Source organism: Chlorocebus sabaeus, chromosome X, assembly GCF_047675955.1.
Source record: "Chlorocebus sabaeus isolate Y175 chromosome X, mChlSab1.0.hap1, whole genome shotgun sequence".
NCBI classification, from domain to species: Eukaryota; Metazoa; Chordata; class Mammalia; order Primates; family Cercopithecidae; genus Chlorocebus; species Chlorocebus sabaeus.
Genome location: NC_132933.1, coordinates 100,586,786 through 100,602,040, shown reverse-complemented (window position 1 = coordinate 100,602,040; position 15,255 = coordinate 100,586,786). Strand labels below are relative to the sequence as shown.

At 53.7% G+C, this 15,255-nt stretch overlaps 1 protein-coding gene and 1 non-coding gene across 4 annotated transcripts; both read left to right on the top strand.

The window, feature by feature from the left end:
- The first annotated feature begins 5,901 nt into the window (after window positions 1-5,901).
- On the top strand, window positions 5,902-13,352 carry LOC103232002 (melanoma-associated antigen D4). Of its 3 annotated transcripts, none has more exons than XM_007991746.3 (13): window positions 5,902-6,044; window positions 6,995-7,205; window positions 7,460-8,293; window positions 8,705-8,908; window positions 9,012-9,075; window positions 9,270-9,349; window positions 9,761-9,852; window positions 10,476-10,555; window positions 10,641-10,683; window positions 11,075-11,137; window positions 12,079-12,193; window positions 12,515-12,945; window positions 13,141-13,352. In XM_007991746.3, exons 2-13 carry the CDS (start codon window positions 6,996-6,998, stop codon window positions 13,148-13,150), a joined length of 2,226 nt encoding a protein of 741 aa, XP_007989937.1. In that variant the 5' UTR covers window positions 5,902-6,044; window position 6,995; the 3' UTR covers window positions 13,151-13,352. The 3 variants fall into 3 exon arrangements, with proteins under 3 accessions (XP_007989937.1, XP_007989936.1, XP_072869785.1); XM_007991745.3 differs by having other exon boundaries at window positions 5,937-6,044; window positions 6,965-7,205; XM_073013684.1 differs by lacking the exons at window positions 12,079-12,193; window positions 12,515-12,945; window positions 13,141-13,352 and adding an exon at window positions 11,515-11,891 and having other exon boundaries at window positions 5,937-6,044; window positions 6,965-7,205.
- Window positions 11,709-11,836, top strand: LOC119622606 (small nucleolar RNA SNORA11). Its single transcript, XR_005239217.1, has one exon. It is a non-coding gene; the product is annotated as a small nucleolar RNA SNORA11 (small nucleolar RNA).
- Window positions 13,353-15,255: the final 1,903 nt, after the last annotated feature.

The window sequence follows — 15,255 nt, the reverse complement described above, 5'->3', positions numbered from 1 at the left end:
CAGACCACAATACAATAAAAACAGAAATCAATACTAAGAAGATCATTGAAAACCACACAATAACAAGGATATTAAACAACCTGCTCCTGAGTGACTTTGGGGTAAACAATGAAATCAAGGCAGAACTCAATAAATTCTTTGAAATTAATGAAAACAAAGCTACCACATACCAGAATCTCTGGGACACAGCTAAAGCAGTGTTAAGAGGAAAGTTTTTAGTGCAAAATGCCCACGTCAAAAAGTTAGAAAGATCTCAAATTAATCATCTAACATTATACCTAGAGGAACTAGAAAAACAAGAGCAAGTCAACCACCAAGCTAGCAGAAAACAAGAAATAACCCAAATCAGAACTTAACTGAATGAAATTAAGTTGCAAAAAACCACACAAAAGATCAATGAAACCAGGTGTTGGTTATTTGAAGGAAAAAATAAGACTGATAGACCACTAGCTAGATCAATTTAAAAAAAAAAAAAAGAGGGAAGATCCTAATAAACACACTCAGAAATGACAGAGTGGGCATTATCACTAACCCCAGAGAAATACCAAAAAACCCCAGAGACTATTATGAACACATCTATATATGAACACGAACTAGAAAACCTATAAGGAATCAATAAATTCCAGGATACATACACACGCCCAAGACAGAGCCAGGAAGAAATTGGTTCCCTGAGCACACCAATAATGAGCTCCAAAATTGATTCAGTAACCGATAGCCTACCAACAACAACAACGACGACGACAACAACAACAGGACCTGAGGAATTCACAGCTAATTCTACCAGATGTACAAAGAAGAGGTGGTGCCAGAAACTATTCTAAAAAAAACTGTGGAGGAGGGACTTCTCCCCAGCTCATTCTATGAGGCCAGCATCATTTTGATACCAAAATCTGGCAGACACACACACACACACACACACACACACACACAGAGAAAACTTCAGGCCAATATCCTTGATGAACATCGATGCGAAAATCCTCAACAAAACACTGGCAATCCGAACCTAGCAGCACATCAAAAAGCTAATCCACCACGATCAAGTAGGCTCCATCCCCAGGATGCAAGTTTGGTTCAACATATGAAAATCAATGAATGTGATTCATCATATAAACAGATCTAAAGACAAAAAACGTATGATGATCTCAATAGATGCAGAAAAGGCTTTTGATAAAAGTTAACATCTCTTCATGGTAAAAACTCTCAATAAACCAGATATTGAAGGAACATACGTCAAAATAATAAAAATCCATCTGTGACAATCTCACGGCCAGTATCATACTGAATGGGTAAAACCTGGACGCATTCGCCTTGTAAACCGGCACAAGACAAGGTTGCCCTCTCTCATCACTCTTACTCAACATAGTATTGGAACACCTGGTCAGGGCGACCAGGCAAGAGAAATAAATAAAGTGCATCCAAATAGGAAGAAAGGAAGTCAAACCACCTCTGTTTGCAGATGACATGATTCTATATCTAGAAAGCCCCATAGTCTCGGCCCAAAAGCTCCTTCAGCTGATAAACAACTCGAGCGAAGTTGTAGGATACAAAGTCAATGTACAAAGATCACTAGCATTCCTATACACCACCAACAACCAAACTGAGAGCCAAATCAGAAAGGCAATTCCATTCCCAATTGCCACACACACAAAAATAAAACACCTAGGAATACAGCTAACCAGGGAGGTGAAAGATCTCCACAATGAAAATTACAAAACACTGCTCAAAGAAATCAGAGCAGGCAAGAACATATGGAAAACCATCCCATGCTCATGGAAAGGAAGAACAAATGTCATTAAAGTGGCTACACTGCCTAAAGCAATTTATAGATTCAATGCTATTCCCATCAAACTACCAAGGACATTCTTCACAGAGCTAGAAACAATTATTTTAAAATGTACATGGAACCAGAAAAGGAGCCCGGATAGCCAAGGTAATCGTAAGCAAAAAGAACTGTACTGCAAAGCTACAGTCACCAGAACAGCATGGTACTGGTACTGGTACAAAAACAGGCACATAGACCAATGGAACAGAATAGAGAGGCCATAAATAATGTCGCACATCTACAACAAGCTTTTCTGTTTTTCTGACAAAGCTGACAAAAACAAGAGGTGAGAAAAAGACTCCATATTCTATCAATGGTGCTGGCTAGCCATACGCAGAGGATTGAAGCTGGACCCCTCCCCTTACACTATATACAAAAATCCACATGAGGTGGATTAAAGGCTTTAATGTAAAACCCAAAACCATAAAAACCCTGGAAGACAACCTAGGCAATACCACCCTGGACATAGGCGCGGGCAAAGATCTCACGACAAAGGCACCAAAAGCAATCACAACAAAAGTAAAAATTGACAAATGGGATCTAATTAAACTTAGAGCTTCTGCACGGCAAAAGAAACTATCAACAGAGCAAACAGACAACCTACAAAGTGGGAGAAAATTTTTGCAGCACTATTCATCTAACAGAGGTCTAATATCCAGCATCTATAAAAAGCCTAAACAAATGTACAAGAGAAAAACAAACAACCCCATTAATAAGGGGGCAAATGACGTGAACAGACCCTTCTCAAAAGAAGACATACATGTAGCCAAGAAGTATATGAAAAACAGCTCAATATCACTGATCACTAGAGAAATGCAAATCAAAACCACAACGAGATACCATCTCACAACAGTCAGAATGGCTATTACTAAAAACAGAAAAGAGCAGATGCTGGCGAGGTTGCCGAGAAAAAGAAACCCACACACACTGTTGGCGGGAGTGTACATTAGTCCAACCATTGTGGAAAGCAGTATCGCAATTCCTCAAAGAGCTAAAAGCAGAACTACCATTTGACCCAGCAATCCTATTACTGGGTATATAGCCAGAGGAATATAAAGCATTCTACCATAAAGACACATGCACCCGGACTATTCACTGCAGCACTGTTCACAATAGCAAAAACATGGAATCAACCCAAATGCCTATCAATGACAGACTGGATAAGGAAAATGTGGTGCATATACACCATGGAATATTATGCAGCCATAAAAAAGAACAAGGCCATGTCTTTCGTGGGAACATGCATGGAGTTAGAGGCTATAAGCTCAGCAAAATAACGCAGGAACAGAAAAGCAAATCCCACATGTTCTCACTTATAATTGGGAGCTAAATGATAAGAACTTATGAACACAAAGAAGGAAACAACAGACGCTGGGGTCTACTTAAGGGGGAGGGTGGGATGACGCAGAGGAGCAGAAAAGAGATAACTATTGGACACTGAGTTCAATACCCAGGTGATGTAGTCATGTGTGCAACAAACCCCCGTGACACATGTTTATCTATGTAACAAGCCTTCACATGTACCCCCAAACATAAAAGTTTTAATAAATGTTACAGTGCGAGTCTATTGATGATCAATTCTTTCAACTTCTGTATGTCTAAACACCTATTTTAACTTCATTTAAAAAGGTATTCATTGAGTACAGACTTAACAGTTGACATTTATTTCTATTTCACGATTTTAAAGATGGTGTGCCACATGACTTCTGACTTGCACATTGCTAATGAGAAGTGTGCTGTCATTCATTTCTTTGGACATCTAAATGTTTCTTATGTTTTTATCGGATTTTCTAGTTACTTAGGAGAAAGGATATATCTCTGGGAGAGCAGATAGGTAAAATGTCAGGAATGCGCCCCATGGATTCTCTGTGCATAGCCCCTTGGATATACTTTAGATTATGCGTGGCAACATGGATGCATCTTGAAAGCACAGGGCTCAGTGAAATACTTGTATTTCCAGCCATGATGGATTAACAGGAAGCGGATTTACCGTCTCGCCTAAATACGTACAAATCAAAAAAATTATAAGGCTTGACGTTATGGCACCACCTGCATATGGGACAGTGACCGCGGAGAGAAAGGGAACCTGACCAGGTGAGCACTCTGATCACCCAATTCCACCAACTTGTTGCCCAGAGAGAGTTTGCAGGCTGCAGCACAGGGGAGCCGAACAGGACAGAGCCTGGCGGACAGTCTGAGTGAAGGAGACAGAGTTGAGAGTTCAAGAGGTCCATAGGACCAGAATTTGCCGGGAGTAATGGAGAGGAGGCAGCTGCACAGAGAGGCAGCTCTGGAGACCCTTCAGAGCTTGCCTGTCTGGATGCAGTGTATGAGAAAGGGGGGAGTGGTGATCGATGACTCCCAGTTTCTGGAGTGAGTGGTTGTGTGGATAATGGTGCCATTTACTGAGATTGTGAAGATGGGTGGGGCGGGGGGATGTGTGAGTGTATGGGAGGAGTGAGTATACCAAGTGACCAGTTTTGGACAGGTGAACCATGAAGAGCCCTTGAGACATCCAAGTGGAGATGCCACGTGGGTGGGTGAATGTATGTACTTGGACCTCAAAAGTGAAGTTCAGACTGGGGTTGTAGATTTTTGGAGTGATTAGCACGTAGCACTTCCTGAAGGCTTTTGTTTGTAGGGTGTGTTTCTCTCCCGCAGAGGACATGTTACAGGGGAAGGGCTAAAGAGACACAGGCAGATGACAGGAGAGATTGATATACAACAGCTGGAGAAAGCCACAGAGACAGGCAGAATGGATACCGGTCAGCGGAGAGTAAAAGCTGCGGTCCTAGCAATACCTTCCATTCATACACAGGGGTTCTGGTGAGGCTGACGTAAAAACAAATATAAAAATCTACTACAAATTTTACAAACAGTCCAGGTTCGACTGCAGATGAGACCACAGCATTTTCTGCCTCAAAAAACATCCGAGCGGAGATGTCACATAGGAGGGTGAATGTACTATGCACTTGGACCTCAAAAGTGAAGTTTGAACTGGGCTTGTAGATTGTTGGAGTAATTAGTCAGACACACAGGTGTCCGATTGTCCTGACAGATACCAGCAGGGTCTCAGCGGCAGCGTGATTGTATCACTGATAAGGAAGAGGCCTGACAATCTAAGCAGAGAGTGGACCCGGTGGAGCAATTCTCATACCTGGATGGACCCACGTAGAGCCGCAGAGGCGGGGGGGCGGGGAGGGGAGAGGGTGGGGCTCTGTCTCCCTGTGTCCTGAATGCAGAGCATGAGCTTAGGCCTTCTACAGCACAAACCTTGCTTCTTTGGGACAGATGTTGGGGTGGGAGATCTGTCACTCAAACGGAGGTGCCTCAGTCCCCAGGCCAGCAGGAGCAGGAGGTGGGCTTTGGAGTCCGGAAGACCCAGGCCCAAATTTTGCATCTTCTGTTTCCTGGCTCTGTGGTCTAGTTCATGCAATGTGTCTGTGCCTCAGCTTCCTGATCTGTCAAATGGGGATGCTGACATCCACCTCCCAGCACTGCTGTGAGAGGAAGAAAAGCCCCAGCACAGATCCCTCTGTGACATACAAGCTGCATAAAGGGTAGCTGAGGAAGCAGATGTTCCCAGGACGTCTGGGGGCCAGAGAGTTGGCTAGTGGAGAAGCACACAAAGCGAAGTGCCATCCTCTGGCCATGTCCATTTCGTAGCCCCGCAGGTTGAGGATTTCCACTTGTTGCAGTTTAGAGACCCAGCTTATTAATTGTGAGACCTCGCTAATTGTGACCTAAGGCGTCGTGCCGGGGAAACGGGGCATAGTGTATCCCAGACCAGGCTGGAGGAGTTTGGGTGAAAGGGCAGGGCAGGACAGAGAAGCATTGTGCAAAAGTGGGGGGATTGAGAAGAGATGATTGGGTGGGTCGAGCTGCACTGCAGGGTATGAGTGTGCGCGCCCGCAGTAGGAGGAGGAGGAGGAGGAGAGGTGAAGCGGGTCTGGCGGGAAGAGCGCCCCCACCCTACCTTCGACCCCACCGCCCACCCACCCGCGGAATCGCATGCGCACTGGAGACCTGGAGGAAAGGGCTTTTGTTGGGAAAGCGGGCGGGCTGGAGGGGTCCGCGCATGCGCAGGCTACCCAGCCGCGGGGGGTGCACGGAGAAAAGGGGCGGGGTGGTCCGGGCTGCTGTGCTGGCAGCAGTAGGCGAGGGCGCGGCTGCGGGGTTCCTGGTGCTGAGGACGGACGCCATTGGAGCCCCAGAGAAGGTAAGGATCCAGCCCCAGACAGGACCGGGAGAGGGCGAGTGGAACCCGACACGCTGCGCCCTCCCTCCGCCTCCGGATCTGAACAAAGCCCAAGCACTCAGAACCGGAACCCCATTAGACCCAAGGTCTAGATAGGAGCCCCCATCACCATCAGACCCAGGCGCCCCGACCTGAGCCCTACTGAAACCGGAGCCCAGGATCCTCACCCCTTTAGCGGACCCCTGTGCTGCGAGCTGAGCTCCCTTGGAGCGGAGGCCCCACCCCCACCCCAATCACTCCTAGATTACTCGAACCGAGCTGACCGCTTGCCCCCTTCCTGGAGTGCCCAGTCCTCGCGTTTGAGATCTCCAGCGCTCGGATTGGAGCCTCACCTAGGTCTGAGGCCCCCACTCCATCCGCCTCTAGTGCTCTAGTCTGAGCCCCACCTAGGCCCCCCGCCCGGACCTAGCCAAAAGGTCCCTGGGATTCTGTTTCGCAGAGCTTGCCGCTTGCCGCTGTCCGCGTTGTCTGAGCTCTCCCATCTGCTCCCCCGTCATCCCGGTCCCCTTCTCTGGCCCTTAAATCCAAACCCTTTGTTTCTCTCTTCCCCAATGCATCCCCTTCGGGACTCTTCGGACCCCAGCCCTCCAGAACAGCCCCTCTTCAAATCTAGCCGCTGGGATGGCGAGTCTGCCCATCCTAAACTCCGCTTTCAGTGCGGCGCCTCCTGCGACCTCCTCTGTCCCTTTCCTTGGGCTCTGTCCCTGACCAGGTCTACCCCATCAGAAAGCCAAACCGTCTTCCCCCCACCTCCCCCCCTGCCCCCTACTGCCTAATATTGCCTAGTAACCTGATGATTGTCGCCCCTCACCTCCCGGGAGATCCCGCCTCCCGTTGGATCCCGCCCCCTCCCCCTGCAGCTGCTTCACCCTCCCTCTCAGGCTTTGCTCTCATCTCCCTGGGACCCGCAGCATGGCTGAGGGAAGCTTCGGCGTGCAATCGGAAAGCTACAGTGTTGAAGACATGGATGAGGGTAGCGACGAAGTCCGGGAGGAAGAGATGGTTGAAGGCAACGACTATGAAGAATTCGGTGCGTTTGGTGGCTACGGCACCCTCACCAGCTTTGACATCCATATCCTCAGAGCCTTCGGAAGCTTGGGTCCAGGGCTTCGCATCTTATCGGTGAGGCCACCTGCTGGCCTGGGCCTTTCCCCTGTGAATGGGGGAGGGAGGAGGGGGGAGCAAGGAGGGTTGTGTGGGAAAGGACTGCCCAGCTTCCCCAAGCCTTTCCTCCCCTGCTCGGAAGAAGAGGATTTGGGAAGGTCTTGGGGTGTTCAGGGCTGACTGCTGGGAAGAGGCTGGCCAGCACAGGCAAGCTAACACAAGTGTGTCGTCGAGTGACCTGCCTTCCCCAACCCCTCTCTCTGGCCTTGCAGAATGAGCCGTGGGAACTGGAAAACCCTGTGCTGGCCCAGACCCTGGTGGAGGCATTGCAACTGGATCCGGACACACTTGCCAATGAGACCGCCGCCCGTGCTGCCAACGTAGCCCGCGCCGCCGCCTCCAACCGTGCGGCTCGGGCCGCTGCCGCCGCTGCCCGTACCGCCTTCACTCAGGTGGTCGCTAGCCACCGGGTGGCCACGCCGCAGGTCTCAGGAGAGGATACCCAGCCCACGACCTACGCCGCCGAGGCTCAGGGGCCCACCCCTGAGCCACCCCTTGCTTCTCCGCAGACCTCCCAGATGTTAGTCACCAGTGAGATGGCTGCCCCCGGGGCCCCGGTAACCTCCACTAAGTCCCAGACAGGCTCCCCGGCCCAGGAGGCTGCTACCGAGGGCCCTAGTAGCGCCTGTGCTTTCTCTCAGGCTCCGTGTGCCAGGGAGGTGGACACCACCCGGCCCAGCACAGCCTTCCTGGGTCAGAATGATGTCTTTGATTTCACTCAGCCGGCGGGGGTCAGTGGCATGGCCTTCCCACGCCCCAAGAGACCTGCCCCAGCCCAAGAGGGGGCCACGGAGGGCTCCAGTGCTGCCTCCGGTGTGCCCCAGACTGGACCTGGCAGAGAGGTGGCAGCCACCCGGCCCAAGACCACCAAGTCAGGGAAGGCGCTGGCCAAGACTCGGTGGGTGGAGCCTCAGAACGTTGTGGCAGCAGCTGCTGCCAAGGCCAAGATGGCCACGAGCATCCCTGAGCCGGAGGGCGCAGCTGCTGCCACTGCTCAGCACAGTGCTGAGCCCTGGGCCAGGATGGGAGGCAAGAGGACCAAGAAGGTGAGATCCCCCTGCCCCCTGCCACCTCCACACCCCCTTGCTCCTGCCCTTTCCTTCTCCTCCCTTTCCTGCTCCTCTCCTCCCTCTCCTCTCCCCCTTCTTCCTCTCCTCTCCTCTTTCCTCTCCTTCTCTCCTCACCTCCCCTCTCCTCCCCTCCTCTCCTCTCAGCTAGTCCATGTTTCTCCAACACAAGTTTGCTGAGCATGTTTTCACTCCACGTAGTCCCTACCCTCAGGACTGGTGGGAGAAGAGGCTGGCTCAGTGCCTGGCACTTAGTAAGCATGCAGCACATGCCAGCCGCTGCTGGTACTGCTCTCATTTCCAAGAGCCTGCTACGGGTGAGGTGCGTGCGGGGCGCTTTGGCACGGGGAGCCTGGTAGCCCTGGGTCTCTCCTCTCTCCAATGATACAGTCCAAGCACCTGGATGATGAGTATGAGAGCAGCGAGGAGGAGAGAGAGCCTCCTGCGGTCCCACCCACCTGGAGAGCATCACAGCCCTCATTGACGGTGCGGGCTCAGTTGGCCCCTCGGCGCCCGGTGGCCCCGAGGTCCCAGATACCCTCAAGGCACGTACTGTGCCTGCCGCCCCGCAACGTGACGCTTCTGCAAGAGAGGGTAAGAAGCCCACCCTCCCCCATCTCCCTCCTCTCCTCCCTTGTGGGCCATGTCTCTGCCCTCACCCATGCCTTGACCTCCCCGCGTGTTCCTCCTTCTCCAGGCAAATAAGTTGGTAAAATACCTGATGATTAAGGACTACAAGAAGATCCCCATCAAGCGTGCAGGTAGGCAGCCTGTGCCCCCTTCGCCATCCCCTAGTCTGTGGGCATCCCTTTGCTTGGGTGCTGCGGCTGGTCCCCTCCGTCGCCACAGGACGGGGTCCTGGCTGCACCACCCTCGGCAGGGTTGACCGAGGGGCTACAGCTCTATGACCCCTGCTCAGCCCAGGTGCTTTCTCCAACTCTTCCCCCTCCTGCAGACATGCTGAAGGATGTCATCAGAGAATATGATGAACATTTCCCTGAGATCATTGAACGAGCAACGTACACCCTGGAAAAGGTGGGTGCGGGATGGGAGTAGCTCTCTGGAGGAAGAGCGGGCATAGAGTGGGGCGACCCTGCAGCCCCTCAAGGCCCAGTCTCTGGAGCCATCTCTAGCCTCTCCGACTCTGAGCTTCCACTGCACTGGCGGTTTGACTCGTGCTTCCTGCCCTTGGCTTCTCTCTCTCATGCTCTCTGAGTGTCTCGCCATCTTGCGAGGTGGGTCTCATCGCCTCTGCCAGCGTCAGCTCCCACAGCAAAGGTCCTCCGTGTGCTGTCTTCTTCCGCCCTCGCTCACGAGTTTGGATTCCTTGCTGAGGAGCAGTTCTAACAGGGAATCACTGTCTGCCGGCAGTGGGGTTTGGATCTCACACTCTGTTTTGCCCAGCATGGGGTTTGGATCTCACACTCTGTTTTCTCCCCCATGTAGAAGTTTGGGATCCACCTGAAGGAGATCGACAAGGAAGAACACCTGTATATTCTTGTCTGCACACGGGACTCCTCAGCGCGCCTCCTTGGAAAGTAAGAAAGGGAAAGCGGGTTGTGGCCTTCCTCGGTGGTGTCCCTTCCCTGCCCACACCCCTTCAGTGAAGCAGGAAGACAGGGCTTGAGTGCGGTGCACGGCTCCCACACACAGTGAGGGCTGCCTGGCGACTGCTGGATGAAAGGAATGATACCTGGGGTGAGGCCTTGCTGCCCTCAGGTCTCCCCAAGCGGCTGCCGGGCTTTACCCGCAAAGCTTCGGAGGAAAGTGGCTTGCCTCTTCCTCCTGCCTGCCTGGCCTGGGCCCGGCAGAGCTGGCCTAGGGGAGAGCTTCCTCTTCAGTGTAGGTCCTGATGTGGAAGGGGCAGGAAAGGTCTGGAGCCATCTCTGGACACACGTTTGCCATTTGCAGAGCTTCGGCTCCCTGCCTCGCCCTGTGCTCTGCAGAACCCTGTCAGGGAAGTGTTAGTACCCATGTTATAGAGGAGGTGATTAAGTCTCAGGCGGAGGTGCGAATGGTCTGCCAGCAGCTAGTGAACCGTGCCTGTCCTGGGAAGAGTTCCCCTCAAGCTGGGAAACCTGAGAGAGGCTAGTTGGGAAAGCCTGGTGGTGTCTCTCAGGCAAATAGCTGCTACACAGGATTTCTCTTTCTACACCTTTAGAACCAAGGACACTCCCAGGCTGAGTCTCCTCTTGGTGATTCTGGGCGTCATCTTCATGAATGGCAACCGTGCCAGCGAGGGTGAGTGGCTGGACCTGCAACTGGGGGGCTGCCCATAGTCTCATCTTCTGGGTGCCAAACTCTCGTACCTCCTCTCCCCTCGCAGCTGTCCTCTGGGAGGCACTACGCAAGATGGGACTGCGCCCTGGGTATGATTGGCCTCTCCAGCTCCTCCCCTCGGTGCTATCCTCTGGCCAAAGAGGTCCCGGGATTGCAATAGCCTGGTGGTCTGGCGCAAGGGTGTGGGGCCCCCTGGGCTCGGTAGAGAGCAAAGGGTCTCACCGGGGCGGACGGGGAAGCAGTGCCGGACGCTGCTCGGCCCCCTCTCTGCTCTGTGGCCCCAGATGACATCTAAGAGAGACAGTCAGAGTCAGGGGCTCCATCAAATCCCTACCCGGGGCATCCCTGACCAACAGTCCTCTGGCCTCTGCTCCATGCCCAGGCCTCCACGGCGACTCCCCGTGGGCTGGGAAGTCATAGTCGTGCTAGGGAGGGCCCTTGCCACCGCCTCTGCTCATGGATTCCTTTCCTTGCCCTCAGGGTGAGGCACCCATTCCTCGGCGATCTGAGGAAGCTCATCACAGATGACTTTGTGAAGCAGAAGTAAGTATCACCTGAGCTAACTGCAACGCTCACTCGAGCATCCCTTGTGTGCTGGTCTGGCTGAGAAAGCAGTTCCCTATCCCACATCTTCAACTGGAGGGATGGGTGCCTCTGGCCTGGGAGTGAGTGGCAGTGGGGGTATGCGAGTGTGTGGGGAGCCGAAGGTCAGGGGGGTCTTGGGAAAAGGGAGCGCACGTCACCTGAGAACACGGTGTGGGGTGTGATAACGGCCACCATCTCCTTGAGCACCTGCCCTGTAGACTGACACGAGAGTTCCCCCTGGTTTACACCTAAGGAACCTGGAGCTCAGAGAGGGGACGCCTCTGAGCGTGGCTCCCAGCTGGTAAGGGCCTCAGCCCGACTCTCCTGATTTTCAGGCCAGGGCCCACCCTCTCCCCGTCCCTGGAGGACTTGCCAACGCACAGGCGCGCATGCACACCAACAAAGGGTCAGGACTTGAGGAGGATGCCTGGAGCACGCTTCTCCTGGCTGACTGTTTCTTCCTTTCCAGTCGTTTCCTCTGGTGGGCCTCTCCAGGGCTCCGCCGGGGTGTGGCCAAGACCCTCAAGGTGGGGTGTGCTCAGAGCAGGCGGCCTGAAGAATGGCTCCTCTGTTTACAACACACCCAACAGGAAGCTGGGGCCATTGTGATGAGGGGCACAAACTTGTGGCCTCCCTACAGACAAATGCCCTACATGTGGCCCCCCTGCACCTCCGCATGGCTTCCGGGGAGGACCAATGGCAAAAGGCTTTGAAGGCCTCACTTTTGCAGGCAGAAGTCCTGGGAGTGGGTTTGGGAATGAGTGAAGGGCTGGAGGGGCAGGGCAGTCCTCTTCCAGGAGCTGAGCTGCATCGGGTTGAGGAGGGGCCCCCTGGAACCCATCCGTTCAGCAACAGGTCTGCTTGGCTAGAAGCAAAGTTCACTTTCCTCTCATGCCAAGGTACCTGGAATACAAGAAGATCCCTAACAGCAACCCACCTGAGTATGAATTCCTCTGGGGCCTGCGAGCCCGCCATGAGACCAGCAAGATGAGGGTCCTGAGATTCATCGCCCAGGTAAGGGAGAGCCTCTGTCGGGTGCCCGGCACCGGGGGTGGTGCTCTCCATACCTTGCTTGTTTCTTGGTTGAGGCCTCCTTCCCATTACCCCATATTCCAGTGAGGGTACCGAACACTCACAGAGGCACCTGAGCACCCTACGCAAGGTCACAGATGGGGTAAAATCCCAGGTCTGGCACAGGATAGTAGGAGCCCCTGATCCCTGTGGTCCTGATTTTGCCGTCATTGCGCAAAGCACACGGGATGGCGTGAGGCGGGCGGTGGGTGCTCAGCCACTGTGGGGTAGCTCTGTGTCTATGCTTGCCCTTTTCCTCCACAGAATCAGAACCGAGACCCCCGGGAATGGAAGGCTCATTTCTTGGAGGCTGTGGATGATGCTTTCAAGACAATGGATGTGGATATGGCCGAGGAACATGCCAGGGCCCAGATGAGGGCCCAGATGAATATCGGGGACGAAGCTCTGATTGGACGGTGGAGCTGGGATGACATACAAGTCGAGCTCCTGACCTGGGATGAGGACGGAGATTTTGGCGACGCCTGGGCCAGGATCCCCTTTGCTTTCTGGGCCAGATACCACCAGTACATTCTGAATAGCAACCGTGCCAACAGGAGGGCCACGTGGAGAGCTGGTGTCAGCAGTGGCACCAACGGAGGGGCCAGCACCAGCGTCCTAGATGGCCCTAGCACCAGCTCCACCATCCGGACCAGAAATGCCGCCAGAGCTGGCGCCAGCTTCTTCTCTTGGATCCAGTAAGAGTTTCAGCAGAGAAATGAGACTCTGCAGGAGGGCTGCGGAGGGGGGTGAGATGTCAGAGGGAGGGCCGGGATGGGGGCGTTGGGGGCAACGGCAACAGCATGGACGGACACTTATTTTGTTACGTATATCCCTCCCTGGTTCGCATGTGTCCATGGATGTTGTCACTTTGGTTTCTTGTGCTTTTACAGGCACCGTTGACGAACTGCAGCGATCTGACTGGCCAAGCCAGAGTGCCTCCTCTCAGATTCCTTCTCGACACAGCACCCTAGGCAGCTTCTTCCTGTCAGTCAGAGGTGGCATGCAAGATGAAGCTCTCTTTGCTCTTCCTGCTTTCATTTTGTGCTTTTCCTTGCGCTTTCATGTTTTGGGTATCAGTGTTACATTAAAGTTGCAAAATTAATTTGGACGTTTCTTCCTTTACCTGCACACCCGTTGCTATACCTGGCCATGCTTGGGCTTGTAGCAAGGAAACTTCTTCAGGCTCTCTGGGATAGGTGGGCCCCACCTCTGCCAAAAAGACCCACAGGGACAGGTGGGATGCTGGGAGGTGCAGAGGTTGGTTACACTTGAGTGTGCGACCAGGAGTTTGGAGAGGCCCCAGTGCTCACAGTTATGTGATTTTCTAGAAGCCTTCCTTGCTCAGCAGCCCCAGGGACATGGCAAGAGGGGAGGGCCAGAGCAGGGGTTGGGCGGAAGACTGCAGCTTGGTGCCACTGCCCCTCCCGCCGAGGGACAGGGTCCAAGGCTCTCACCAGGATCCACCTCCCACACCCCCTCCTTGGAGACGATGTTCTGGAACCCTTGGCTCATCATCCACACAGTTCAGGACCCCGTCCTCGGTACCGAGTCTGACAGACAATGAGGTGGGCCCCGCAGTGATGTTCGCAGCCCTCCAGTGGGTAGAAGGAGGGGCTGTGATTGCTGAGGGAGCAGGATGTAATAAAAACAACGCACGGTGCACACGTACACAGCCCCTTGCCGGTGATGGAACGCCGGCCTGTTTGGGGCTTCACAGCCCTTCTCCCACAGCAGCAGGGCTCTCCCAGTGAGGACACCACCAGGCCTACCTAGGTCCCGGTGTGTTCAAGGGCTGGGTGACGTCTGGAGGGGTCTGAGGTAGGGCTGCACATGCTTCAGGTACAAGACAGTGAGGGCAGAGACAGTTTGGTCTCCTGGGAAGGGCTCAGTGGCAGGCAGGGACAGTGTCCAGGGCTTTCTGGAGTTCCCCGGTAATGTCCAGGGCTTGGGAGGACAGAGCCCTAGATAAGGAGGGAAAACATAGCAGTGGAAGGCTCCCTGCCTCCCACTCCCCACCCAGCCCCAGCTTCTGTTTCCCCAGGAGGGGCTGCCATCTCCACCATGGCCAGATCCTGACCCAGACCGGGCTGCCTAATTTGGGAGGCCCAGTGGAAAATGAAAACATGAGTCTCCTTGTCAAAAACTACGAAGGATTTCAAAACAGCAACAGCAGAGCATGGAGCCACATAGGGAGCCCTGGTGAGGGTTGGACTGCATTGGTTGCACACCCCAGAAGCTGTCCGTCAGAAAGGCTTTGGGTGGGTCTCCATATTGGCTGTCGCTGTGATTTCTGCTTCTCTGGTGCTTGGGTCCATGCTTGGCAACACTGACATTCTGGGACTCTGACAGAAATCCAGTCCCAAAGTTTTACTGGAACACACACACACACACACACACACACACACACACAATGGAGTCCCCTGGTCTGTGGTCTGGGCTGTGGAAGAGATTAGGGATGCCTGGGACTCCACCCCTGGCATCATAAATTTAATGCTATTTGGCCAGGACCTCCCCAGACACCCTTGTGCACATAGCGGGCACATGCCTGTCCTTGGATCAGGGTGGGGGTCGTCACCATAAGCCACAGGAGTGAGTTTGAGCACTGTGTGTGGAAGGCACTTGAGATACGAAAGCTCCACCGGAAAGGAACAAGCAGCAGCCCTCAGAGGCAGGGTGCTGGCCAGGTCACGGCCTCCTCAGGCCTCCAGGCTTGCTGGACACTCCCCCTTTCACGTCACCTTGCAGAGGTGGGGCCTCACCAGGGACCCACTCCCTCTACCCTGTAGGGGCAGCGCTGAGGGCACCTGGGAAGAGAGGAGGAGAGCAGGGAGGCAGGAGCACCTTGGTGGGAAATGGGGGTGGACTGGACTGCGTGTCCTGCAGGAGGGTCAGATCGGCCACCCTGGAGATGGCCACCACCTCGCTCACATGGCAAACAGGAGACCCAGGCAGGCTTCCCTCCTGCCCCCAGCCTGGGACCTTCTGTAGACCCCACACCGCAAACG